The 26109-nt window shown below is 30.4% G+C and overlaps 3 protein-coding genes across 11 annotated transcripts in view; 1 reads left to right on the plus strand and 2 right to left on the minus strand.

Moving 5' to 3' along the window:
• Positions 1 to 464: 464 nt before the first annotated feature.
• Positions 465 to 3535, minus strand: LOC118064127 (protein CROWDED NUCLEI 1). 3 transcript variants are annotated; one of them, XM_035078547.1, is made up of 7 exons: positions 2874 to 3535; positions 1999 to 2800; positions 1693 to 1919; positions 1419 to 1621; positions 1057 to 1328; positions 802 to 987; positions 465 to 687 (listed from the first exon to the last, which is right to left on the minus strand). In XM_035078547.1, exons 1-7 carry the CDS (start codon positions 3434 to 3436, stop codon positions 604 to 606), a joined length of 2337 nt encoding a protein of 778 aa, XP_034934438.1. In that variant the 5' UTR covers positions 3437 to 3535; the 3' UTR covers positions 465 to 603. The 3 variants fall into 3 exon arrangements, with proteins under 3 accessions (XP_034934438.1, XP_034934440.1, XP_034934439.1); XM_035078549.1 differs by having other exon boundaries at positions 465 to 702; XM_035078548.1 differs by having other exon boundaries at positions 465 to 707.
• Positions 3536 to 3842: 307 nt separating this feature from the next.
• Atg16 (Autophagy-related 16) overlaps positions 3843 to 26109 on the plus strand; it is a 186763-nt gene continuing 164496 nt past the window's right edge. Inside the window, exons 1-8 of one of the 2 annotated variants that reach the window (XM_035078556.1) lie at positions 3843 to 4845; positions 5109 to 5367; positions 5443 to 5605; positions 6306 to 6394; positions 6650 to 6703; positions 7195 to 7330; positions 7466 to 7571; positions 7694 to 7836. In XM_035078556.1, coding sequence (XP_034934447.1) covers positions 4719 to 4845; positions 5109 to 5367; positions 5443 to 5605; positions 6306 to 6394; positions 6650 to 6703; positions 7195 to 7330; positions 7466 to 7571; positions 7694 to 7836 — 1077 coding nt within the window. In that variant the 5' untranslated portion in view covers positions 3843 to 4718. The remainder of the gene's footprint in view (positions 4846 to 5108; positions 5368 to 5442; positions 5606 to 6305; positions 6395 to 6649; positions 6704 to 7194; positions 7331 to 7465; positions 7572 to 7693; positions 7837 to 26109) is intronic. The other variant, XM_035078557.1, reaches the window with a different exon arrangement.
• The window catches only part of LOC118064128 (uncharacterized), a 128622-nt gene continuing 114504 nt past the window's right edge, over positions 11992 to 26109 (minus strand). For all 6 annotated transcript variants that reach the window (XM_035078550.1, XM_035078554.1, XM_035078551.1 and 3 more), the window contains 3 exons: positions 20241 to 20577; positions 18476 to 19141; positions 11992 to 16394 (listed from right to left, as the gene is read on the minus strand). In XM_035078550.1, the coding sequence (XP_034934441.1) occupies positions 15846 to 16394; positions 18476 to 19141; positions 20241 to 20577 (1552 nt within the window). In that variant the 3' untranslated portion in view covers positions 11992 to 15845. The remainder of the gene's footprint in view (positions 16395 to 18475; positions 19142 to 20240; positions 20578 to 26109) is intronic.

Raw genomic sequence — 26109 nt, forward strand, 5'->3', positions numbered from 1 at the left:
CGTTTTTGTTAGTTTCAAACATTCATCTTTTAATAAGTCATCTATAATTTTAACTAATAAAAATAATATTCTTTGGATATTAATAAATAAAAAAAATTAAATTATGTTTATCTATTTTGAAGTAAGATAAAAAAAATATTGATTATCGATAGCTTATTTTTTCAGCTGTTAGAGCTATTAGCACACAGTGTTAGTGATTTCGTCCTTGAGATCATTTTTCTGTGTATTACTATAGTTGTTAGATTCATCAAAGAGGTCAAAGGAAACTTGGTTGAGAGTCTCAAGAAGAAGATCAAAGGAAAATAAGTTGTTAGGAGATCATAAATGTCCTTGAAAATTATTCTATCAATAAGCTCAATGTCACTTTTTGATATGAAGTTACTTAGATGGTTGATTTAACCCTAATTATTATGTTCATAATTATCAAGACTGTTTGAACAATATTAAAGTATAAAATTGTTTATTTAGAAAAATGTAAAAATGATTATTTATAAAAGTATGAGGTAATCCTTCTTTAACAGTATATGATTATAATTAAAATTTTCTACTGGTATAATTAAGTTTGTACTGAAGTTCATTATTCATAGACTCTATTTATAAATTTCATTTCCATGGTGGCTTCGTTTTTTCTGTCGTTACTCCTCGATTAGATGTCCGACATTTATTTTTTTCATACGTCATGTATTCCTAGAATAATTAAGTCTATCCTTAATTGCCGCAAAAAAGGATAATTTAGTTGATAAGATAGTTAGAAGACTATTAAAATTGTTAGCAATAAAAAAATGAAAAAAAGATAATTACAGTATTAATTGTAGTACTTGTTTCTTCAGCAATTTTTTGTGAAGAATTCTCATCATTTGAATTATCTGATTCAGCTTTCATGTAAAATTTACGTGGAACTTCTCTTCCGACAGGATTTGAGCTGGAATTTTGATCAATTCCATTGGAATCTGCTGAAGATTTTTGTGATTGATGCATTTGTAAAATCTAAAAATGAAAGAAAATATATTTTATTACTAATTAATAAATTGAACTTTATTGATTTAAAAACCTAACCATTTTTATATATTTTTTAAGATCATCTTTTGAATCAACTTGTCTTGTTCCAGGTGAATCATCACTAGAAATATAAGTTGCTAAGCTTTCATTGTAATTTTGGCCAGCTTCTGAATAGTCTTTTTTATTTTTATCAGTCTTATTGGCATTCGATTTCATTGGCTCTAAACACGGTATTCCCTTACCGTAGTTGGCATTTTTCATAAAATTCAATACTTCGAAAGATTTATCGCCATTTGTACATTGTGATAAATCAAAGTTATCTCCGTTTCCTATTAAAAGCCATAAATATTAAAACATATCTGCCAAAAAATCTAAAAATTATTTTGAAAACTCAATGTATAGAATTTATTTTAATTTACTTGATAATATCTGTAATGCTTGATGATACTGTTTTTCCATGAGTGAATGAAGTTGTTCGGCTAGTCGTGACTTCGCATTTTGATATGAGTTCAACTGTGCTTCGTAAGCCAATGCTTTTTTAGTCGTTTGCGATAAACGAATATCAAACAACTTTTTTTCTTCTTTATGTTTCTCTTCTAGAAGGTTTACCTCTAAACGATGTCTAACAAAAAAAAATTATTATTTATGTATATATCTATTACTTAATAAAATATTTTAACAATTATAATTTACTTGTCAATAACAGTCTTAATTTTCCTTGCCGCACATTCAGCTATGGCACGTTGCTTTGACTCCAATTCTATTTGAAAATTCAATTCTGCAGCATCTAACTGCGCTTCAAACTCCTTTAACTTTGTATTTACTACTTCATCAAGTTGCTTTTGATAGACGTCACGTAATTCAGTTTTTTTTGCTTCTTGTTGTGCGATAAGATTCTTCATTTCCTCCTTTACGAGATTCTAAAGTAAAATTGATCAAAAAAGAAAATATATAAATGAGTTTTTTTCCACAAGTTAGAAATTTTTAAATTAATATTACCTCAGCCTTTTTGGCGTTATTCAATTCTTCTAATAACATAATTTTATTTTTCTCTAAAATATTAACGCGACCTTCCTCTTCTTTCAATTTCAACTGCAAATTTTCTTTCTCCTGACGTAATACGATTAATTCAGCTTCACATGTATCTAGTGCTTTATGAATTACATTCATTTCAGTTCGTACTTCTCCATTTTTCAACCGCTCTTTATATAATTCTTGTTGAATATTTTTCGTAGTCTCTTCCAACTGCTGATTAGTTTCATTCAATTTATTAAACTCTAATTTGAGTGTTTCATAACGACCCTCTGCAGCTTCAACTAAGGATTTATATTTTTCTAATTCATTCGCATGATCTTCAAGTAAACCTATTTTTTCTTTGACTACTTTATCATATTTTTCCTCCATTTCTCTAACTAATTGATTGCTTTTAATAATTTCTTCATCTTTGTGCTTTAATTTATTTAAAAATGCTTCAATTTCTTTGTCATGTTTCAATTTAATATCTTTTACATTTTCTTGTAAGTGATTATGATCTGCCTCCAAAGAATTCCAACGGACTTTGAATTTACTCCATACAGTTTGAAATTGCGAAATAATATCACTCTTATCTTTATCAACTCTCATTGCTACTGCCACTTTCTCTTGCTGTTCTAATAGCCTTTTTTGGAGCTCTTGAATTAATTGTTCACAGTGCTCTCGACGAAATTTTTCTTCTTCTAATTTTATTTGTAATTTTTCTACTTCGCTTTTCGTTGAATCTGGAGCCCAGAAATCTGAAAGAGTTAGTAGTTTCTGAGATTCCCTGAAAAAATAAAACAATATTAATAATTGGAAAGTTTTTTTTTATAAAATTATAGATAGTTATAAATAATTACCATGGTTGAGGACCAGCAGTCATTTCTGAATCATTCATATTTTTACTTTGACTATTTTTTCCATTAACTTCTCTTGAAGGATTTAAATTCACCGGAGTAGATAAATTAATCAAATTATCATCTTTCTTATCAAATTTATTATCATTTAATGTACTAAATCTAGAGGTTTTTTTGGGAGTGCTCGTGGAATTTGCTGATTTATTCAACTCCCACGGCTTGGTTCTTTCAGTCATTGAAAAAGGATAATCCATTTTATGTTTAATCGAAGAAGATAATTCTTTTTTATCTCTCATCATACTTAATTGAAAACTGTTACCAGCTAATAAATCATGACTCGACGGAAGATCACTATTTTTTGTGTTTGCCATATTGGAATATGAAAAAGCTAAGTCATTTGTAGCTTCAGTCTTCATTGAGGTATACTCATATTTTTTCTGAGGTGAATTAGGAGGCAAAGAAAAGTTTGAAATTGATCCAGGTGATGTAAATGTTTGGGGCTTTAGGAAATTTTTTTTTTTGACATGTTTGGCTCGTAAGTGATCTTGTATCTGAATATTTATCATTAAATAAATCCAAATTACTTATTCTCGACTCCAGGATTCCAGATTCAAAGTTAGCTGGATCTGCTAAACTATTATCTTTAGTTTCAATTGCACTTATTCTGTCCTCTAACAATTGAACGTGTTCTATTAGTTCTGAAACAATTGTGTTATCATTAGAACGATAACAATTAAGTAAACTCTCTTCTGATTGTGATGACGCCACGGTGAATAAATCTGGTGGAATTAACAGAAGAATATCCGTGTCGTCGGATTCACTCATAATCGTATTTTAATTTTTTCATTATTTTATTCATTTTTCATTTATTTACACACTACTATCAATCAATTATTCCTCAACACACTGTATATTTAATTTAAAATTATTAAGTATATAAAATATTTATATAGAAATAAATATATATATATATTTTTTGGGTAAAAAATAAATTAATTGTTACAAGTATAACAATTGTTTACACTCTGCAACTAAGGTTAATCAAATAACATGAAGTTAGTTCTAAGTTAACTGACAACTCTCGAAATAAATATCGACAATCGATCGAGATTCTCATGAAGGTAGTCGCATTAATGGCTGCCGTGCGCGCGCTTGGGAGAAAGATTGGCGTCTCACTCGCACCAGTGCATCGTAGATGATGATAGAGAAGGGACGTAATAGCGTGTGATTAAATGGTCAGTGGTTATTTGAATTTAGAAAGCATTTATAATAAATTATTTTATTAATAAGCAAAGTTTATAATGAAATATCGAATATAAAAATTCTATAAATATATGTGATTAGTTATTGATATTAATCAACTTAGAAAAATAATGATTAGAGTGGGAAAATAATCTAACAATTAATCTTTAGTCATTTGTTTTTTTACCGTTCCTGGCCTTCGTCGTGCCATCTACATCACGCGAAATTCGAGTTTTCCGTCGTGATCGCAGAACCCACGTTTTGTTTGGATTTCGGAGTTGAAAATAGTGTATATGGCAATTGGTATAATTAACAAATAGATTAGTTATTTACACTAATAATACATGTTTGACATTAAACAAAATTGTCATGACATTTATGCTTAATATTGTTAGGTTAATAACTACAAATCATTCGAAGACAAGTGAAAATGTGTGTGAAAGTGCTGTGCTAATTTGTTAGTATGATTTGTTGTTGAAGTGACTTAAAATTTAGTTATTGTTTATTTTTATTGTTTATTAACATTATTTATTGTGGTAAAAGTGTAAAATTGTGATAATTTATATAGTTATTTAATTTGGACATTTAAATTCAGTTGTGATTGTCATGGCAGATACAAATATGAGTGTAACCTCTTTCAGTGAGGCTAAAGATTGGAGAAAAACAATAATAACGCAATTAAGGAGTAGAAACAAATTACAAACTCATTCTTTTTCGGAACTTATTCATTTACGTACGTTATTTTTTAATATTATTTATTTAATGTTTACTATTATAAAATTTTGTCGAAAGTTGTTGAAATGAGTAAATCTTGTCAACATATTGATCATAATTTATTTTCCATATTTTAATATTAATTATAAAAACTGATCTTAGATAGTATTTAAATTGAATCTAATTTATACTTAAAAAAACTTGTTGCTCTATTTTTTAAAATAAATTTTGCTTTATTTTGCAACATAATGAGTAATATTCATTCAATATTGATGTTTACAGATAATCGACTCTTTGAGAATGCAAATACTTTGAGAGGAGAAAATTTGCAATTAACAGTTAACATTGAAAAATTAAGATGCGGAGTTTCTGGAGGAACTGGAACATCTGGTGCTAATGCTGCTCTGGAAGCTCGATTACTTGCTCAAGCTGAAGAACTAACGATGTTGCATAGAAGAAGAGGTGAACATGCACAACAAATTGTAGATTTAAATAATAGAATGCAGGAGTTAATGAAAGATCTTCAAAGCAAAGAAACTAGGTAATATTTCAAGCTAACTTTAGAAATTTTGAGTAAAAACAAATAAATTTAAACGTTTACTTTTGAATTTTACAGCTTGGCAGAGAGTATAGAGTTAAATGCTTCTTTACGAGCTGAGTTAACGATATGTTTAAATAAAGAACGTGAATTGTCAGAAGCTAATCAAATGCTTAGAGATGAGTACCAAGCATTGCAGCTAGCGTTTGCTTCACTTGAAGAAAAATTACGAAAAGCTCAGGTATATTTTGCCAAACAGTTATTAAAAATTAATGTTTCAGTTTTAATTTACTACTATTAACTAAATAAATTTGTGAGAAGTTATTGACCAAATTTATTGTAAATTATGTTGGTAGCTATCACCATTTTAATGTGTAAGTAGTTGAAGTAATTAAAAAAAAAATCATTAGTAACTAATCTCTCTCCAGTCATCATGGTTTTCATTGCTTATCAATATTGTCAAGGGATTGATGAAACCAACGAAAATTTAATATTTATAAAAATGTTACGTAAATACAAATATTGATGTTTTAATATAAAATACCTAGAACCTAGGACATGAGTAATAATTAATTCACTATGAATCAATTTCACTTTAGTTACGTAATGCAAATATAATAGTTCTTCTTTATTGAAAAAATAACTATTTTTATTCATCTTTTTTTCGGTAGGTTCAAACATTTTATAATTAGCTTATAAATTTTATGTTAATTTATTGAACTAAATTTATAATATTACTAAAGTTCAATTCAATCAATGTTTACTGAATTTCAATGATGCACTAGATAAAATGCAATCGAAATCGTAAATAAACAGATAATATTTGTTTAAATGACCCAACAAAATTTTGTTTATCCAGAATTTAATATTTTCGATAATGTTAAAATTCAATAAATAATGTGTGCGTTGTTTATTTTATTAAATGAAATTTTTGGTTATAGGAAGAAAATCGTCAATTGGTAGAACGATTAATCAAATGCAAAGCAAAAGATGCAGAGAAAATGAATGAAGAAAATGATAATTTTTTAAAGTAAGTATAAAATAATTTACAATGAAAAACAGCTTGTGGGCCATCAAATTCCAATTTACATCAGTTTGTACGAATGCATGGCTCTGATGAACGTATTTAAAAATAAATCCGCGTATAAATTTATGGAAGACTCTACTGGTGATACACAGATATATGTACGGACCACTGGAATTTATTTTAATGTTGATATATTTAAATTACACAACACAATAATACGTTTTTACTACTACACACTCCTCGACATTTTCATTTCAGCGAGGGATTTTCCAGTCCAACTGCCTTTTTGATGCAAACTATATCAAAATTTGGGTAAGTGGCTCAGTCAAAAGTAACACATGAAACTCGAAATCGATAACAGTTACACTGCTTATAAATTACTTCTTATTTCTTTACATTTATTTATTCGACTAATGCTTTCCTTGGGTTCGTCGTGAATGATCAAAGCTTTTGAAGACACAAGAATCAGGTATATGTTATCGATAACTGATTTAAAAAATTTGTACATTGCAAATGGTAATTACTAACTTGAAATGATGTCAATAATAACAATTCAATAATTTATTTAAACCTCATCATGCTTGAAAATAGATTTGTATCATTATCAATCATTAATTAAAGCCTGAAACTAATTATTGGAGAATGTAAGCCCGTTGTATATCATATTATCGAGTCTTCCATAAATAACGATTTTTAACCATTTTCAGAATATTTCTTTACATTTTATTCATCAATTTGAGCTGTGTAATTTTTTTCAATTAAATAAACGGCAATAGTCAATTAAATTGGTTTATCAATTGCAGAAAAAGACAAGCTAAAGTTCAAAAAGACTTGGAGGATGCTGCTAGAGACACCAGAGCAATTAGTCCTGATCGAACGAGTGTTAAAGAGGGAATTGGTCTCCGCACTGCAGTTCCTACAGAAGTTACCGTTAAATTTGTATGTCATTTTTTTTTATCTCTTTTGAAGTTTTTTTTTATATCAATGGTTCATTTTACTTTAATGTTTTATTGAATAATACAAACTATTCAATCGTAACAACAATAATAAAAATTATAACCTATTCTGCCGCAGGGAGCACATGACGGAGAAGTTAGTGCAGTTAAGTGGTCTCCAGTCGACAGGTTATTGGCAACCGGTGGTGCTGATAGGAAAGTCAAGCTTTGGGATATTTCTAAAGGTATTTCGAATGAAATATAATAAATAAATGTCAAATAAAACGAGAAATATTATATTTGAAAAAATAGTTATTACATTTTATGAAGTTTATTGACAATAAACTAATCGCAAAATTTTTTATAGGAACTTTTGAAAGTAAAGGAATGCTGATAGGAAGTAATGCTAGTGTTATGTCCGTGGACTTTGATTCAACTGGTACTTTGATTCTTGGAGCGTCTAATGATTTTGCAAGCCGCGTCTGGTCAGTTAGTGATCTTCGATTAAGGGTAAGTTAATAATAAAGTCTAAATATTGAATAATTTTTTTTTTTTAGAATACTCTTCATTATGGTAATTAATTATTTTGATAAAACTAATTGAAACAAAGTTTAATGCTAAAACTAAACAACAACAAACTCTGACCACTAGACAATAATCAGGAAAATAAAGTTCTTCTTCAGTAATCCATTATCGTAATTAGTTTGGATCTGGTGGTATCGGAGCTTTGACACTCTAGCCAAAGTTTGGTCAGTGGTATAATAAAGTTTTAAGTAATAGTCAAGTAATTAATAGATATATAGGCTTGGTTGTTGATTAATTATGTGCAAGTGAATGGTATTTTAAATGGATCAAATATCGGTCAAATAGTTTGAAACTTTTGTAAATTTTATTCGATAGAATGCTGTGCAATTAATTGCACTCATTCTCTAAATCTTCGACAAGAGAAAACTCTCGTTTGACAGCTACTCGATACAGCTCTCGCTTTGGGCATTGAATCTCTGGGGTCGATTAATCGGACTGATCTCCCATCGCGAATTCTCAATTCGAAGCATTCATTAGAGTGTCAGAGTTTTTTTTTTTAATTTTATTTTTATTTTGCAAATTCAAAAGATTCATTGGGTATGGTAAACCATTTTTTCTAGATAAAAATATTTATAGAATGTATTTTTACAGGATTTTACGTCGAGTATTGTCTCAGTTTTGTTTTTTGACCGTAGATGAATTTAATTGGTCGCACGAGCGTATTAGATATTTTAGCTGTGGAACAACGCATTCAAATGTAACCACACGCTGCTAGTGACGGTGTAATATATAAACCTGTTATATGGAAATATATGCATGTTTTTACCAGCTTTTCCCCACCCTATGTAGCTTGGCTGCTCGTGAGTACGTAATGCATTTTCTCTTGACGTGTTTGTGCTTCAGAAATTGCACAAGTTGATTTGAATACCTCGTTTATGTTTTTCAAATTTATCTTGTTAATTGTTTAGTTGTATATTCTATTCAAAATTTATGATATTTATCTATTCATCTACTTATATATTCGTATATATTTGAAGACACTAGAGTTTTGAAGAATAGTACTTTCAATTTTTCAGTAACTTCATATCATTAATTCAGTTCAATAGGTCATTTTGAATTAAAGTAACGTGTTATTTATTATTATATTAAATTACTGATAAAAAAATTAGAATATTAATTACATTAATATTCTAACAGTTTTAAGTATCTTAAGAGAAAACAGCTTTAATTTATTTGTTTATTATTTATTGTTTTGTTATTTAGTGATGTTATTGTATTTATTATTTAATAATTTAATTACAAAAGAAAGTTTAAATTATTTTCTTTAATTCTTCTTAAGTTTCAAATTCTAGACTTAAACAATATTTAAATAGTTTATAAAAAAAAGATTTTTTCTAGAATATGTATTTTTTTGTATAGAATTTGAATTGAATAAGTTTGACTTTTTTGAAATAAAATTAAACTTAAAAACAAGAGGAAAACTTTACTTTTCTATTTTTAAGTTAACTTAAGATACTCCTCAGATTATAAGACGATTTCATTTTTTTTTGTAATAATATAATGAAAAAAACTTAATTTTTCCTTAAAAGTGTCCCAGTTAACCTTTCTGCACTTTATGTCTCTTTAATGTCTTCAATATAATTTTAAAAATTCTTGAATACTAAAATTCTTCTGTTTAAATATGCTAATAATTATTCTTAGGAATATTAATCGTAATAATACAGATTTTTGATGAATCTGATCTAAATGTAGGAATTTTTATTTTTTAAACATTTATTGAGTTACGATGATTATTTTATTCTACCATAAGAAGCATAAAATTAACAACTTAGATGCAACTATAAAGCACCAATTAGTCTACGTGATACAGAGACTAACGAAGGGCTTTAATAATATGAAGTTTCAGCTTAATTACCTTTACCAACGACTAACAAGTCTGCTTAGCGAGTATTACTCTTAATCTTATTATGCACCACCACGATATCCTCAATTAGCTTTCCAAAAAAATTCAACTGATACTAAATTTATTTTTATTCTTCTTATATTTTATACAACTTTGTAATTACAATTAACGATGATGATAAAGTGAAAGAATCCTCGTAAAAAGCTCTCCAGTCTTTAAAAATTTACTTGGCATTGTGTAAAGCCCAATAATTATTTTCCAATTTTTTGTAAAAAAATTTATCATCATTTATTTTACTATAAATTCATTTGATAGTTCATCAGTTATTTTTTTATTAATTTTTACCAGAGAAATAAGCTTTTTGAAACAGTTTAAATTCTTTTCACTCCAAATCTGTACCTCTAAATTTCCGAATTTCTATAAAAGTATTTTATGGATTAAATTCCCTTTTTATGAACTGGAATGTGATCTAGAGAATTTTCCATTCGTTTTTTTTTTTTTTTTTAAATACATTGAATTTTTTAAATTTACAAATGATATAATCTAAATTCTTTTTTATGTCATTATTAAAACAAAATATGAATATGAAAAAGTATTAAAAGATTTAAAATTTGTTACAAATATTTAATTTTTTTTTTTTTAAATAAGTGTTATGCACAGATTAAAAGTAATTTGATTTAAATTAACGAATGATGTCAATTGAAAAAAAGGGTTGTTAATAGGTGACTAAAAATATCTGTAATTTCCAACGTACAAAATCGTGTAAAAGGTAGTTTCAATTAATTGTTTTTTTTGTAATTAAATATTGTAATCTCTGATAAAGCTTTGACAATATATTCCCCTTTTATCAGTAGCATCATATAAATTTTTTCCTTGAAGAGACGAATAATTTATTGGTTCTTCATAAAATAACAAAATTTTATCGAATTATTATTTCCTCAAATGTTACTCATGGATTATTGGTCTTCTTTTTTAGATTTCTCTAGTTTAATATTAACAGATAGAAACTTCTCTATGTTTACCTCTAACAATAAGTTTTCTTTAATAAAAATATCTATCTTGTTTGTTCATAACTTTGTTTTCGAAGAAGGAAATTTATTATTCAATAAATCTTGAAGAAATTTATCAAAGATTTTATTTTGAATAAATTGATGAGAGAAATGATATTTCTTTTTCTAAGATGTATAATGAATTAATTTCCAAGTACATTAAAATTCTGTAAAATTAAAATGTCTTCCTACAAGGTTTAAATTGCAAACCTAGCTAGAATCCTTTTGGCATAAAAATCAGACTGAGATTTTTTTACTAGATCAGTCCAATATACTTCGACGTCCAAGCCAAACGTTCTTTTCTCTCAGGAAACTTAGTTCGGCTGTTGAATCGTGACAAGAATTTGAATTGCAGTATTATCTGCAGCACGATCAGCACTTTGAAAGCATTATAAACCACATTTAGAATTATCAACAATTTTTTACTACTTTACATTGAATAAATATATTAAAATATAGCAGCGTGAGAATTATTGAGTACTTTCATTCATATTAGGAAATCATTTCGATGGAATACATTGAGGTATTTCAATAAGATAGATTTTAAGAATTATTTAAATAAATTGCAAATAAAATTATTTCTATCGTTTTCTTGAGCTACTTCATTATTCCGATATTACTTTTGTACAAAGATGTTGATAGTATTTATTAAAAAAAAAAATAATTCAATTATAGTGAGAATTGAATTCTTGGTAATTTTATTTGTAAGTTTAATGAAAAGCTTTCCAATAGTCGATAATGTTTTCACTCAATTAGTAGGTAATTAATCAATTTAATTTTTTTATATTGACAGACTAGTTTTTTTTTTCATTAATCGTTAGTTTTACTTAATTTCTATTCATTGATTATTTTCAATGTAAAAAATTAATGACTAATTTAATTATAAATAAATAAATTATATTATATTGGAGGTGATAATGGAAACAAAAAATAAAGCAAATATATTTCTATTTTATTTTGTTTTTATTTATTACGGTTCGTATTTGTAGAATCGATCCTTCTGTATTTAAAAAAAAAAAAATTTTTTTTATATTGCAAATAATATAAAAAGTTATTATTTCATATAATTTTTAAACTCGTCCATTTACAAGTCAAATTTTTTCAAGTATTTATTAAGTTTAATGGATTTGAATTTTTTTTCCAAGGATTAAGGTTCAGGTTTAATTAAAAATAAAATAATGACCAATATTTTAGTTAGAAAATGAGTTTATTTCTCTTTACCACACAATCTATGTACAACATAATGGTACCGATAATGTTTAGCGTAGAGACAAAACTCAGGAGTAAAAAAAAAATGAGAGCATGTGTAGAAAAAAATTCGGCAGTTGCATATTCAGCCACGAGTATAAATCAATAGATCATAAAGATGTTTCTTTCATTTATTTTTATATTTTTTTTTTTTTTTACATTTTCTTACTTTTCACATCTTCCATTCGTCTAATGAAATAAAGATTAGTGGAGCCATAAGCGGACGGGCTACGGTGGAGAAAGAGAGAGCATTTGCGAATGTGGCTCTATGCATAAATGCAAAATAAATAAGCAATTTTGGTGCAATGTTATCAAAAGACCAAGTGTCAAGTATGCTCTGTACGTAAAATCTATTGTGAAAATTTGATTAAATGCTTATATTTGTTTACGACTGAGCTTTTTTTCCTGCAATAAAAAAATATTTGCGATGTTAAAAAATATCCATTTGACTTATTTACTAAAGTACAGAGCAATCTCGATTTTAATTAAGTCTTGAACAACGATTATTTGCACCTCAGGCTTAAGGACAAGCTCATATGTCTAATCTACAACGACTTAGAGTCAAGAAAAGTCGTCCTAGGTTTTAATATCGGATCGTCCTTGAGCCCAATATTGTATTGATTTTCAATTTTTATTATTTTTTTTTTTTTGTTTAATTAAAAAAAAAAAAGACTTATGTTAGATATTAATGAATAATCTTGTTACATATTTGTATACGCATTATAAAAAAATTAGCTAATTAAATGTAAGGTATTTTTTATTACAGTTTCCATTGAGTTATAAAGAATCATTAGAAGATGGTTGTCGTAGCCTGATGGTAGCAGGTTAAGACGGCGATTCAATTAACTCGATGGAAAGTGTTTCACTACTGAAATGCTCTCAGCCAAGATGGTGCGAGAGAATAGACAGGATTTTTCTTTGTCTTTCTTTCTTCCTTTTGTTGTTTTTTTTTTTTTTTATTTTTTTCGCCGTCTTTTCCAATTCGACTGGAAAACAGTTTTCTTATTTTTCTCTCTTTCTAATAGAATTTTTTCAATTTCCGTCATTTTATTTTATTTTATTATTTTTAACCCTTCTTTCTTTTAAGAATAAAAACAACAAAAATATAAATTGTCAAATTCACATAATTGGCATTTTACCCACGCACCACAAGCAGCTTATACACTTCAGCTTTTAATGATAATGCTTATGAATCTTAATCTAAAAATGTTGATTATAAAAATAATGCATTGAGCCGCTTGACTGGCAAACTTACAAGAATAGAGTACATCTTTGATTTTTTGTCTTTAAATTAAAAAATTTATCTTTTTATTACCTCTTGGATCTTTACAGTCTGCTGCAGCAGCATAGAGAGCGAGAGAGTAAGATAGTAAGAGTAAAAGAGAAAGTAATAATTAAACACACGAGTAATGCAAATAACCGCAAGGATAGTATTCTCAACGAACGATAATCCTTGTGCCAGTAAGCGGTATAATCTTATCTCTAGTTGTTTGTCTTGACGAAAGTATTTGAATTTTAAACTTTCTCAATTAAATTGACACGATAGAGTATGGTAGTGAAGATGGAAATAGTGAAAATGGAGAGATATCAAATGGTATATTATTTCAATTTGCTGATTAGTCACTGAATATACGTTTCATATCAATGCAGATTGCGGATTAATAGTTAGGCATGTAATTAAGGAAATAAGCTGGTAAACAAACAAATAAACTCGACTCTCAATTCAAATGGGAATTAGCAAGCAGGCTTAAGTCGCCCGTAGATCTGGGGTTACATAACCACAGAACGTCGAGAGGTGGTAGAAGCCTTCTCATGAGGGGGAGTAAGGCGTTGTCCTATGCCCCCTGTCGTAATCCGAGTGAGCGACCCTAGAGAGACGGTGCTCCCAATGAGCTTAGAACCCGCGAGATGCCACGAGAGGCAATTAACCTTCCACCAACCCCTTTACACCCGCCCTTATGCTTCCTACCTATCCATATCCCAGCAGTAAACCGCTCACCAATTTCCCTCGTTCATTTCTCCAGTGAACACCACCCAATACTATCGTCATTGTTACCAAGACACTACATTATCTGTATAATCTATTTATTCCACTTCAATCGTTATTATTGTGCCAACGTGATAAATATTACAGTTCCATTTTCTTTTTAATCGGAGTTTTATGCTAAAGGAGATTGAATAAGACCTATCAATTGCTATTTTTAATTTAGTTTCTTCGATTGATTAATGGTTGAACTTTTTTTTTGATTATCAATAGATACTCGTTTATTTATGCATTGAAAAGTTCAGATTGAAGCTTTTTTTTTTTTTGTATAAATTGATTTTGTAAAGCTGATTTTATGATTGAAATATTTTCTATTAAATTTTTAAATTAAACAAAAGATTAAATAATGATTAAATATAATTGTTGTTTGATAAAATCTTTAAAAATAAACTATTGAAAATGATCAATATTGCTTATTAAGATTTTATATTAAAATATTGTTAAAAATAATTTTGGAAAAAATAAACAATTACAAGATGTTAGAGTAGTATTATATCCCGTGTATATGACGACAAAAAATGCATCAACAATTTTTTGCTCAATAAGTTACCAAGACAATTGATCTTTCAGTGGCATCATCAAGCACTTTTTAAGATAGATAATGGGTCGTTTCAAGTGGTGAAACTATAGAAACGTTTATCGCGTGTGAATCTTTACCAAACAACTATTCTTTCTTTCACGTAGATAAGAAGTTTTTGTATGTATAAATGAGTTGTTGTTGTGTATAGTTTTTTTTTCTTGAAATTCTTTTCAATTTTACCGTCTTTTCTCTACCATCTCTTTTTCATTTTTTCTCCCTTCGTTCCTTTTTTTTTTTTTTAATATTATTCCTATTTCTCTCTCTGCTGCAGCTTCTCATCACGTATTTCAGTCAGATCCTTACGTCAATTAGACTGTAGATAAAAAAAAATTATAATGACTCTCGCGCAAAGACGTTCTTTTCCAAGAAAATCGGCCATCGAGAAGAAGTGAATAATATAATTCAAGGACTAGTATGCACGACTTTTTTTAATTATTTTTTTTTTTAATTATCCGATCTCGAAGTTGGCTTAGTTGCACTCTATTCTTCATATTTTTTTAATCATTTTCTTCAACAGTAGATAACTCGCAAGTAATTTGATTTTTTTTCTTTTCATCTTTTTGCTTTAATAGTAATAATAATAATAAAAAATAATAATATGGTATTTAATTTGAAATCAGAGACTAGCGCGCTTCGAAAAATAATAGCGAGTCTCATGACTTCTTTTGTAATTGTCAGCAGCTGAAATGAACGTGCGAGATCTGACAATATCGATTGCACGAGCAGGATATATAAAGTACTTTAAGTAGCAACCGCAGGCAACTAAAAAAAAAGCCTGAACAAAATAACCCTCAAGTTGGATCAGGTCAAGCGGTTCGTCCTTGTTTCATCGGATGATCCGGCTCAACCTGAAGAGACTCTTGAGGGTTGTACGAGTAAAAATAATAGCCAAAGGGCCAGCGGCTAAGATACTTATAGTAAGAGTAAATAATTCATTACTGGGTTCCACCGTGCGTCCGCTTTTGATACGTATTTAATGAAATTTATTACCGACAATGATGATGATGATCGATAGTAATTTTAACTTGATATTATTTCGACTAATGCTCATTACACTAATTTGAGTGTCACGAGACTTAAGCAGTAGTCGAAAGAAATTAGTCAAAATGACTGCTAATGATGCAGATGATTTTTAATGTTAGCTAGAAGCAGCTTTTGATGTTGATGAATTTAAAATCGACGTGAGTATCCAGCGTCATATAATTTACAGAGGCTGTCAGTACGGCTAGGGATGCCAGAATGCATTCCTGGTACTGAGACAGATACCGAGAGTGCCTCTTGATGCTTGAGAATTTGCTTACGCCGTTGCCAGGTGAATGTCCATGCGGCGATGACAATTATCTGAGCGACGATGAATACGGTACTAGCTATTATAGCCTCTGCCATGTTGATGCAAAGTCCATTGACACCAGATACATCTTCACTTTCAACAAAAATAGTGTCTCGTGTTGTTGTACGGTTTATGGCCTTTCCATCTCGTTCGAAGCCAAATTTGTCCGTTATTTGAATTGATTGTTCAAGCAATAGATCTTCACGCGCTGGAGATGCTGCACGACGTCTACGCCGACCATAACTGACGACTGAACGTAATTCCCCAGTAGATTCCTCTTGGTCACACTGGACTGGCTCGCAATTTGGCATGCAAGGTGTTACTAGGGCACGGAATTGTACAACCTCGGAGCTTGGGAATTTGAACGCATCAAAGTGAGACAGGAGGATCTGCAAATTCAATTTAAAACATTATTAGCTGAGTGATATGTTGAGAGAATTATTTATTTATTCAAGTTCTTATTTATTCAACTTGATATTTTTCTATTGAGTTTGAATTTAGTTGATTTTCTTTGATGATGGTGGAATGGAAAATAATTATGTAACGGCTTTTTAAACTGTACATTGAGAAGTTTTTAATTCCTGCATTTTCTAACAAATTGCTTTGAATACTTTTCAATGGAAAAAATGGAGAATTATTTTGATAAATATTTGATTGGAAAAAGTAAATTGCTAACTAATAACATCATAGTCTTTTTGGATGTTGAATATAAAAATATGACTGATAATCTTGAACGTAAAAAAAAGATCATAACTTGAAGATGAAAAAGAAACTTTGATCTTGATGTTGATCAGCAAGAAAATATGTATTTATATTTAATGGTACTTTGAATCTCAATCTTTATTCAACCATCAAAGTTAAAATTTATTGACAATGCTTTTCTGATCAGGTATCTTGTAAGAGATATTTGAAAAATCATTTTATTGTATAGACAATTAATTATCTTGGTATTTTTATTTATGTCATTAGTCTTAGAATGAGCATTTAGCAAAGTAGTAAAAATGTAATGTCTAATGAATCACCATCCATTTGACTAATGGAATAATATATGTTAAAATTCAATGTACATCTTGATATTTTTATTTCATTATCATTTTTTTTAACGTTTTATAAGTAGGAAAACCACGTCAGCACATCACACCCTAAGGAAACGTGTGCTGATGATGAATGATGGTCGCGTTAACACGCGCTTATAGACGCCGTTGATAATGGGCAATCAATCATCGTGCCGATTCTCGCTCGAGAGAAAGAGCGAGTGAGACCAGTGCGATGTAAGGGTAAAAAAAGTTGAGAAAGCTTTTACGGAGATTATACTACTGGTGTTAGGAATGATTGCTACATCAAAGTATAAAAATAAAACGGTTGAAAATTGAAGGAAAAATGTGAAATGAAGGAAAGAAAAATAAAATGAAATAAAAATGAAAACTAAATCTTGATAGTAAATCTGAATGAATAGGAGTGTCATAAACAATCGACAGTGGCATGCTCGGACCTAGCCTGTTGGCAAATGGAAACCGCAAATGGAAAATGGTCGGCGATAGTGGAATACTCGGACTCGGCCCCCTCAGTTTGAAAAATGATTGCAATTTTCGTTGGACAGCATGAGATGGAAGCTGCTGGTACTTTGATCCGTTGGCTCTTTTTCATAGTATAGCTTTGGCATTTTATACGTGACGGACATACTGGCATTTAAGGTGGATATAGAGAGACGTTTTCTTGATAAGTTTTTGGCGAATTTCGAGAGATCAACGACGTTAGCGGTAGTGGATATCTATCTTGTCTTGTGAGTTAGAAGAGTTGTGTGTACTTTCCAAGTATTGCCTCTCAAAGTGGACTCGTTTTTCTTAGCCGTCGGTTAATAAAATCAACTTGCACTGGTTCGCCATCCGCCACCACCTCGAGTGCAGACGACAGTGTAGTAGAGGGAGGAAGGAGTTACAGGCTCACCCCCTGAGGAGAACCTACGGTAAATGGTGCCCGAGCAGATTTATGTTTCCAGCTTGGGCTTGCGCGTATTTCATTGGCTTGAGTTCGTGGGAGCCGGGCCATACCCGCTTTTTCCTATTGCCATATAACATGCTAGAATCAGTGGTGTTTTATCGTCGCACCAGAAATGCCCTCGTATATTTGAATTTGTTGCATTGTTTCACGATTTGATTGTTTCGACTGCATGCATACTCTATCAATTCGGTATGCCGCGTGATGAAAGCTATTTTCCTATCTATTCCTCATAAAAAACAGTTAAATGTACAAAGTAAAAAAATTTGCACGCATAACAGCAGTTTATAACGATCACCCTTTTGAAATAACGACATGTACTTGGAGGATAAATGATGATTGATAGTTTAAGAATGAGCACGCTCTTTGTACACAGTTTACTTGATGATAATCATAATAATAATAATGAGTTGCCTAGAATATGTAGATTCACATGTAGATAAGTTGGTGAAATTAAAGTAAAGCAACTAACCTTGCCGGAGGTGCCAGCTTTATAAAGTGGTCCCATGATGACGTGGTCCGTAGGGCATCCATTTGAGTCGATAAGAACGATTTCACTCGAGTCAACGCCATCCATTGCTACGAGTTCACGGACAAATATCTCATAGGGGCTATTGGGATCGAGTATCTCGAACTTAAGAGCCAGTGGATCACCCACTTCGGCTGATGGTACTCCATCGTTACCATTGCGATCTGTGATTTTCATCGCTACGTTCGGAGAGTCGACAATTACCTCTTCGTACAGGGCGGGCGTGATGTCTCCCTGGACAGGTAGGTCGACTTCGTTGGAGACCGTCTTGTTCGTAAGATCGTATTGGCAAGTGACGGCAAGTCCGAGATCTGAACTAGTCACGATTGTGTCGTGATGTTGGATTACTACGTCGTTCAGATAACGCCCAAGGCCTTGTGATCTTACATTACACTCGAGATCGTCGTATGCCATGCGTAGCTCAAATTCTAAGGCACCTTTGATGTCCTGAACACATGAATTTGGTGAACCTTTGGCGTATACCTTGCCATTAAAGAGTTTACTAGTTTGGATCCTAGCCACCATGTCACCAGCACGACAATCAATCGTGACGTTGTAACATGAGCTTAATTCATAGGTCGATGCCTCAGGTACATCTAAATACGGCTCCTGAAATTTACGGTTAGCAATTAATTAACAGCTCTATTCAATTACCAACATTTTTAGTGTATTTTTTAATCAACGAGAAATTTGTCTCTGATGGAAACTTGATTGAAAGTTGAATTGAAAGTTTTATTCATTCAATTTAGACATGGGAAAGAGACAGATTCATTCATTAATTCATTCATTTATTTATTCCGTTAGCTTTGATGACAGACAATGAGAAATTATAGACTTTTTTGTTTATTGTTGGTATCATTTCGATGATTGTTGGGTCGATTGAATTTTTATTTTACATTTGAATAGCTGAGAAGAATTCAAGGCGAGATGGGTATGTGCAAAATTCTGGAGAAATTAACGACGTCATTTTTTATTCTTGTACATGAGTTATACACTCATTTTTTACCTATGTAACATCGCATCTAATCCGCTGTAAATTGCATAAAAATACATATGATGCATTATCTTACTCAATAGGTTAAAACTTATAAATATGACTCTTTTTTACTAATAATTTTCATTTTTTTCCCTTCAGTTGAATATATTTCTTGTGTTATAATGGACCTTTAGAATTTATTGAGCTAGTGTTAATTTACAGCTATGTTGAGGATTTTTTATTTTATTTTTCAGTCATACTTTAAGTTTTGTATATTGTTATATTTTTATTTCAAATATTATGCTTCAAGTTTGATGATGATGTTTTGGGTTAAGTTTTTTCCAATTAGTTCTAAACGACTTATTTCTGATTCTAAGCTTCTTACAAAAATTTTCTTTGAATAACATTATGAAACATTTCTCTCGGGAAATCTGTGTGGGAAAATTATGTTATGTTGCTAAAACAAAAATGCAATCAAAAAATTTATCAGCTTTTTTTTTTTTAATTAATAAATTACCAACACAAAAATAGTTGATGAAAAATGATTTTTCTAATTATCAAGAAGATTAAACACTGCTTTAATTTATTTCTTTTAAATAAAATTAATTATTTATAAATATAATTTTCTTTTACATTAAAAAAAAATTGTCATTCCATCTCGCCTGAATGTATTCTTATTAATCTGAACTAACAAATTATTTAAATTGATCGTCATTTCCAAAGGACACTCACCTGAATATCAGACAATGTAGCTCTCGAGTGATGACTCAATCGACAGACCATGTCGCCAGTGTCACCATAATCATAGGAGTGGCAGCGGAACGGAGAATTAAGACAAAGTTCACGACAGTCCTCAGAACTGCCGATGTCTTGGTGGACTGAGTCAACTGTCTTGAGGATACGACCGGTGAGCTTCTTGAACTCGCAAAGCTTAACAGGCTCGTCAACACAATGATTCTCCAAGTAATCAAAACCCTTAGAAGTTTGAAATGCACTCGAGCCAGCTACCGTCAAACGGTCCATATCCGAAAGTTCACAAACTTTTGTTGCATTTGCATAATTAGCAGACCTGCAAAAAGAAAATGTCATTTATAAAATAACTTATGTAATGTCTTTTAGTTAATGCTAATTGAGTTATTCAAAGCCAACATGTATTTCAATATAAGAATGTCTGTGTGTGCTATAAAGAGAAAATGTCGTCGTCCTTTTCGCGAACGATAATGCAAATGATTGGACTGGGTGTGAAAAAAATAATACGAAAGAAAAGCAGCAGTCGTAAAGTCTGAGATCGCGTGCTGAGTGCGGATCTCTTTGGCACGTCTTGGGTACTATACGTCGCGTGCCGCACACTCAAGTGTTGAGAGAAAGAAAAATCGATCATGGCTATCGAGAGAAATCGCGCTAAGAGTCTGACGCCACTTCCTCGATTATATTCCGCATCCTCGATATGCCGTACCATCACGTAACTATTTTTATATTTCTTTCGCATTCGAAGAACTTTGATCTTTAGTACACGCTAATATATTTTCTATCGTCCATTTCATTTATTCAGTTGGGCAAATTGTATATCATGTAGGAATCGTATGTGTGTATGTAGATGTGTAAATGTATTATCATGAGCAATCAATCTTACTGTTAATTTATCATCACTAAAGTTTCTTCCAATGCTCTTAGGTGTCTCAAGTGAAAGCTCATCACAGGTTTCTGAGTTGTAATAAACTTTATAACTCGACTTATTAGCAACAAATGTGTAGTACTAATATGTTTAATTACTTTGCCTTATAAATCATATGCGATTAGTATACACAGCTTTATTACCTTTCGTTTTCATTCAATACACTGCTGCAATCTGTGAGCTTTAAATCATGAATTTATTGTTTGGACATTAAATTCATACAGCAGCAATAATAGGACAATAAATGATCATAAATAAACGTAAAATTGTTACTGTTACTGTCCAATTTATTTTTATCGTTCAAGAATTTTCTTGGGGTGCAATTATTTTTAAATTGAACTGTCAAATTATTTTATTGAAGGAATAAATATGTTCAATTATTTCTTGAAATTCTTTCACAAAGAGTTGGCAATTGATTGAATTTCAATAAGTGTCTTCATCACATACTACTGCAGTCACCTTTTCCCATTTAAATATCCTTTCTCAACGAATCGAGTTGACTTACGCGCTGTAAATGGATGTCGACGCCTACGAGATAAATTCGATTGAACTTGCTGAATCTTGTCTTCTACTCCAAAAACTCACACTGACAACTTGCTTGACACAATGTGAAAGAATTTTTTCACAATTTAGACGCGCTGATTTTTCCAACTATCCTTTTTTGTTTTACCTTCTGTCACATTTGAATGATTTTCTTTCTTAATATTCGATTTATAAAATAAAAAAAATTTATATATGTACTTAATAAATGATGTGATTATTTGGATTAATGCATTAAATATTTAAGTATTCAATGAAGATATTAAATTATTCATTCAATTGTGTACAAAACAGCAAAATTAATATAATATTCCTGTTAAATTCGAAATATTTACTTAAGATAATTTAAAATGAAGGCAAATGGAATAATTATTATTTGCTTTTCCTGTGTAGAATTTAATATGAAGTTTATGGAAATAATTTATTGAAATGTCCGTCAACATTCCGTTTTGAAAATGATATTATTATAATGATTATTCAAATTAACTATTTTTGGTGAGATTTTATAAATAAATTGTTATCATAAGAGAAAAAAATGAAGATAAATTAAATAGTCATTTCTCGTATTTATCTCGTCTCTTGAGAAGCTTTTTCTACTTATAACTTTCCTTAAATCTCAAGGGAAATTTTAACCTTCCCAGCAGATGTTAAATGTGAACTTAACTTCATTGAATCTATGACTCTTTGCTTTACTACTTTGTTATTGTTTTTCTTTAATTTCACTTATTTTATTTTCCAATGCCTTTGCATTGCCATATAACCCAGCATTCCTGGGGTCTCTTCACTTTTTATCCCACTGAGCTATTTCCAAATGTCTGAAGTTAAAAAATAAAATAAAAAGAATTTACATGGTAGAAAAGAATTACAAGTCGTTCGCCCCGCTGCATCTCGATGAATCTCGAATTATTCGTCTTATACGGTTGTATTCCAGTCTTTCTCCTGCCACCCCATACTCTTAACTTATCTCTCGTCGTTTCCAATACCAACTTGAAGCATTTCAAGTAGACCGCTCACTATTATATTGCGTCTCTTCGACGCTACCTCTTGCATTCATGATTATTTCTCGATTTCTTTTTTTTTTTTATTCATGCTAAGTAGCTTTAGTTAAAAATTGCCATGTAATCTTTCAACAAAATTTTGATGTTATTATCTTGTAAAACATTGTAGCTTATTACATGCTATTATTTTTGTTGGTCATTAATCAATCAAAACTTTATCCGATTTTGTTGAGAAATGTTTACATTTTATTTTTATATGCTGAATTATTTATACAAATATTCGAAATTATAAATTCCTTTATTTTTAAAATTATGTAATCGTTGTGAACAATTATGCACAATAAATTATTGGAAAAATTTCGATATTTATATTCATAGAATTTTTTCTTTTTTCATTTTTGGGGTTGAGATTTATTAGCTATTAATAAACAGTTGATATCAAAAGAATAGCCAAAAAATTTTGGACTATTTCCAACGATAAAATATTCGTTAATTCTACAAACTGACAAGTAAATCATTATGTTTAAAAAAATTCTAATGCATCATAGATTAAAGTGATTTAAATCGAATATTAAATAATGGATGTTTTTAAATGTTCTCTCAAGTATTTTTTTTATAAATTTCCAGTAGAAATAAAAGAAATAATCTCTCATTTCCAACCATCGATTTTTAATAAACTCGATCAACTCGTGGTAAACCATTTTCTTAAGGTGCATTAAGAGAAGAGCAATGTTAACCGATAAAATAGTTTCACGCACTTATTGATAATAAAAAATAACATCATCTCCATTAATATCACTAAATATATTGATTTTATTGGCATTCAGTATGGAATTTTAGCAGTAATGTGTAGTCTCTGAACATGTCAGATCGACCGCGAATTACGGTGGAATATGGTATTGGTATAGATGCGACACATGTTGGCATAGAATAGTGCGGGTGTGTTGGACCACGATGTAATTATACGATAAACTTAATGTACGGTTGTCAGGGTAACCAGCTGGCAGTGCGGTCTAGCTCAGGTCTAGAGAGTAACAGGTGCTCCAAACTTTAGAACACGATGCCACGTACCTCTCTTGCTTTTCTCACTAGCTGTCTTCGATAAGAACATCTATAGCTCGTGAAAATTACTCCCACCATGTCACAGGTCTTAAGTGGACGCTGTAAATACTTGATTTGGTCACCGAACGGTACTCTCTCGTATCTCCTTGCAAGCTTCAATTTATTAGGATTACAAAAAGCCCACCAAGATAATTCATAAATAAATTAATGATAACATTTCAATATAATAATGATATCTTTATTGATTTCTTTTTAATTCTATATCGCTTATAATGCAATATTGTTTATCAATCGTGAATATTAAGTATTGAATTTATTTGTCCTTTATCAGCCAAAGTAACGGTACCTGATTGCGAATTAATTACTTGTATCATGTAATTTGCATATGCAAATTGAAGTAATTCACAAAGATGTCTCGGACGTCAAAGGTGATGGGAAAATTATTGGGATGCAAAATGCAGTGTAAAAAACAATTCGTGAGATGTGTATTAGGATAAGAGATAATTATGAGAATTTAGTGTTTAGTCTGTTTGGTATATATGGGTATTAATTTAGTGCTTTTAGTATATATTCTGAGAAGGAGGAAGTGGTCAGTGGGAGAGAAGCGCACGAGTCTGCAAGCGCACGGTAGCACGAGGAGCGATAAAGTTGTATCTATCTTGCTGTTATCTTCGTCGTAATTCCTGCAAGTCGTGTCGCGCGACGGCATGCGAGAATGGAACGGTCAGTATATATATTTTAATGGTCGCATTTCTGCACTCATGCAGTTTCTTCGCAGCGCTAACACGCCGTTACCCACTACCTATTCTCGCTCTTATGTGTTCTGATATCCGATTTAGGACCTTATCAACACTCATCTGTCGGCTTTACGCAACAAAAAAACATTCATAATGCCATTAACTTGATCTCATTTGATAAACGTTATTATTTTCAGTATTAAATATACAAGTTTGGTTTAGTTTTCAAATCTGGTTTATTAATTACGCATTGACTTATCGTGAGTTTTTTAGAATCAAGTTTTGGTTTTTTGTGATCCATTGATGGATTTAAATGGGTTAGTGTTGAACCGGGACTGTGATTTTATAAAACAAGATGTTTTTCATTAACTGTTCATTAAATGAGATGCAATTGATTTAATGATGGTGGTAGGTGATAAGAAAGAAAATTTTTGAAGCAAAAAAAAATTTTGAAGCGGTCTGACGACATTTGAAATATCCACTTCATTTATATTAAGCTGTGTATAGAGCTGTTCATAAGGAAATAGAAGACGGGTTTTAAATGGATGATTCTTTCGAGTTATTTTAATGATTAGAAAATTTATCTTTCAATTATATTTTTGTGAATTTTTTTTTTTTTTTTAATGGATAGATTAATTATCTAAGTAAGTTGTGGTTCTGAGGGTTAAGAAGAGAACCTGATTATGATAATAATGAACAAAAAATAATTGCAGGATTTAATGTAGAAAAATGGTTTTTTAATTATTAAGATAGATGAACTGATTCAATTAGTTTTATCATGTACACTTTATCGAGATAAATTGATCGCATTTTTCAAATTTTTATTTTAGTATTCTTTTTATGACCTGTCAATTCATTTAAAAATACTTTCAATCAAATGCAATATTTTCTCTATTGAATAAATAAGTATTAATTAGAATTAAAAATATCTTGAGAATAAAATAAATTAAAACTATTTATTTTAATATGAGATATTATTATTTTTTAATGAAAAATAAGTATAAATGTGGATAAAAAAAAAAAGATGAAAGCTTGATTGTCAGTGTGGATATTGTGAAGCGTCGACTTCATCTACTTAATCATGATCCTGTTTGCCAAAAAAGTAAGCCAGAAATCTCGAGAAAATTTAAATTTCCAAATATTATTCAAGAATTCTTTCATGATGGAGTTTGAGATATTGAAGACCGCTAATTAAATTTTACACCCCTTTTTCTACGAATTTTCCGGCGTCGTTGGAGTCTAGCTCTTTTTCGATGAATCCGTGCGCTCAAGTGGAACGCAATTAACGTTTGTCAGCAAAAACGCGGCGACATCACTGGCACGCTGAGGACAGTGAGTCGACCACGCTTAAACTTTCCTTATTACGATCCTCCCTCACCGACTTTGGCATTCATCGTTCGCGATTGCGCTCGGATGCGTCTCGATGAAATATCTTGGTAGCAAGAATGATGGAGGAGTAAAGGAGGATGAGAAAGGAGACAGGCGGGAAGTAAAAGTGGGGTGTGGCGTGAATTTATTAGACCGGATGGTCGTCCTATTACTGAACCAAGATACAATCCGCATACCAAGCTTCCTGCCAACTAACCAAG

This window comes from Chelonus insularis, unplaced genomic scaffold, assembly GCF_013357705.1.
Source record: "Chelonus insularis isolate UGA/USDA-ARS -01 unplaced genomic scaffold, ASM1335770v1 contig_160_pilon, whole genome shotgun sequence".
Classification (NCBI taxonomy): Eukaryota; Metazoa; Arthropoda; class Insecta; order Hymenoptera; family Braconidae; genus Chelonus; species Chelonus insularis.

What these genes read in the sequence shown, in the direction of transcription:
- LOC118064127 (XM_035078547.1), bottom strand. Translation starts at nt 3,436, where the DNA reads ATGATAAATATTCAGATACAAGATCACTTACGAGCCAAACATGTCAAA. An exon ending in ATAACGCCAAAAAGGCTGAG is followed by an intron (nt 1,920 to 1,998) that starts GTAATATTAATT and finishes ATTTTACTTTAG; the next exon opens with AATCTCGTAAAGGAGGAAAT. An exon ending in TTAAAAAATATATAAAAATG is followed by an intron (nt 988 to 1,056) that starts GTTAGGTTTTTA and finishes TTTCATTTTTAG; the next exon opens with ATTTTACAAATGCATCAATC.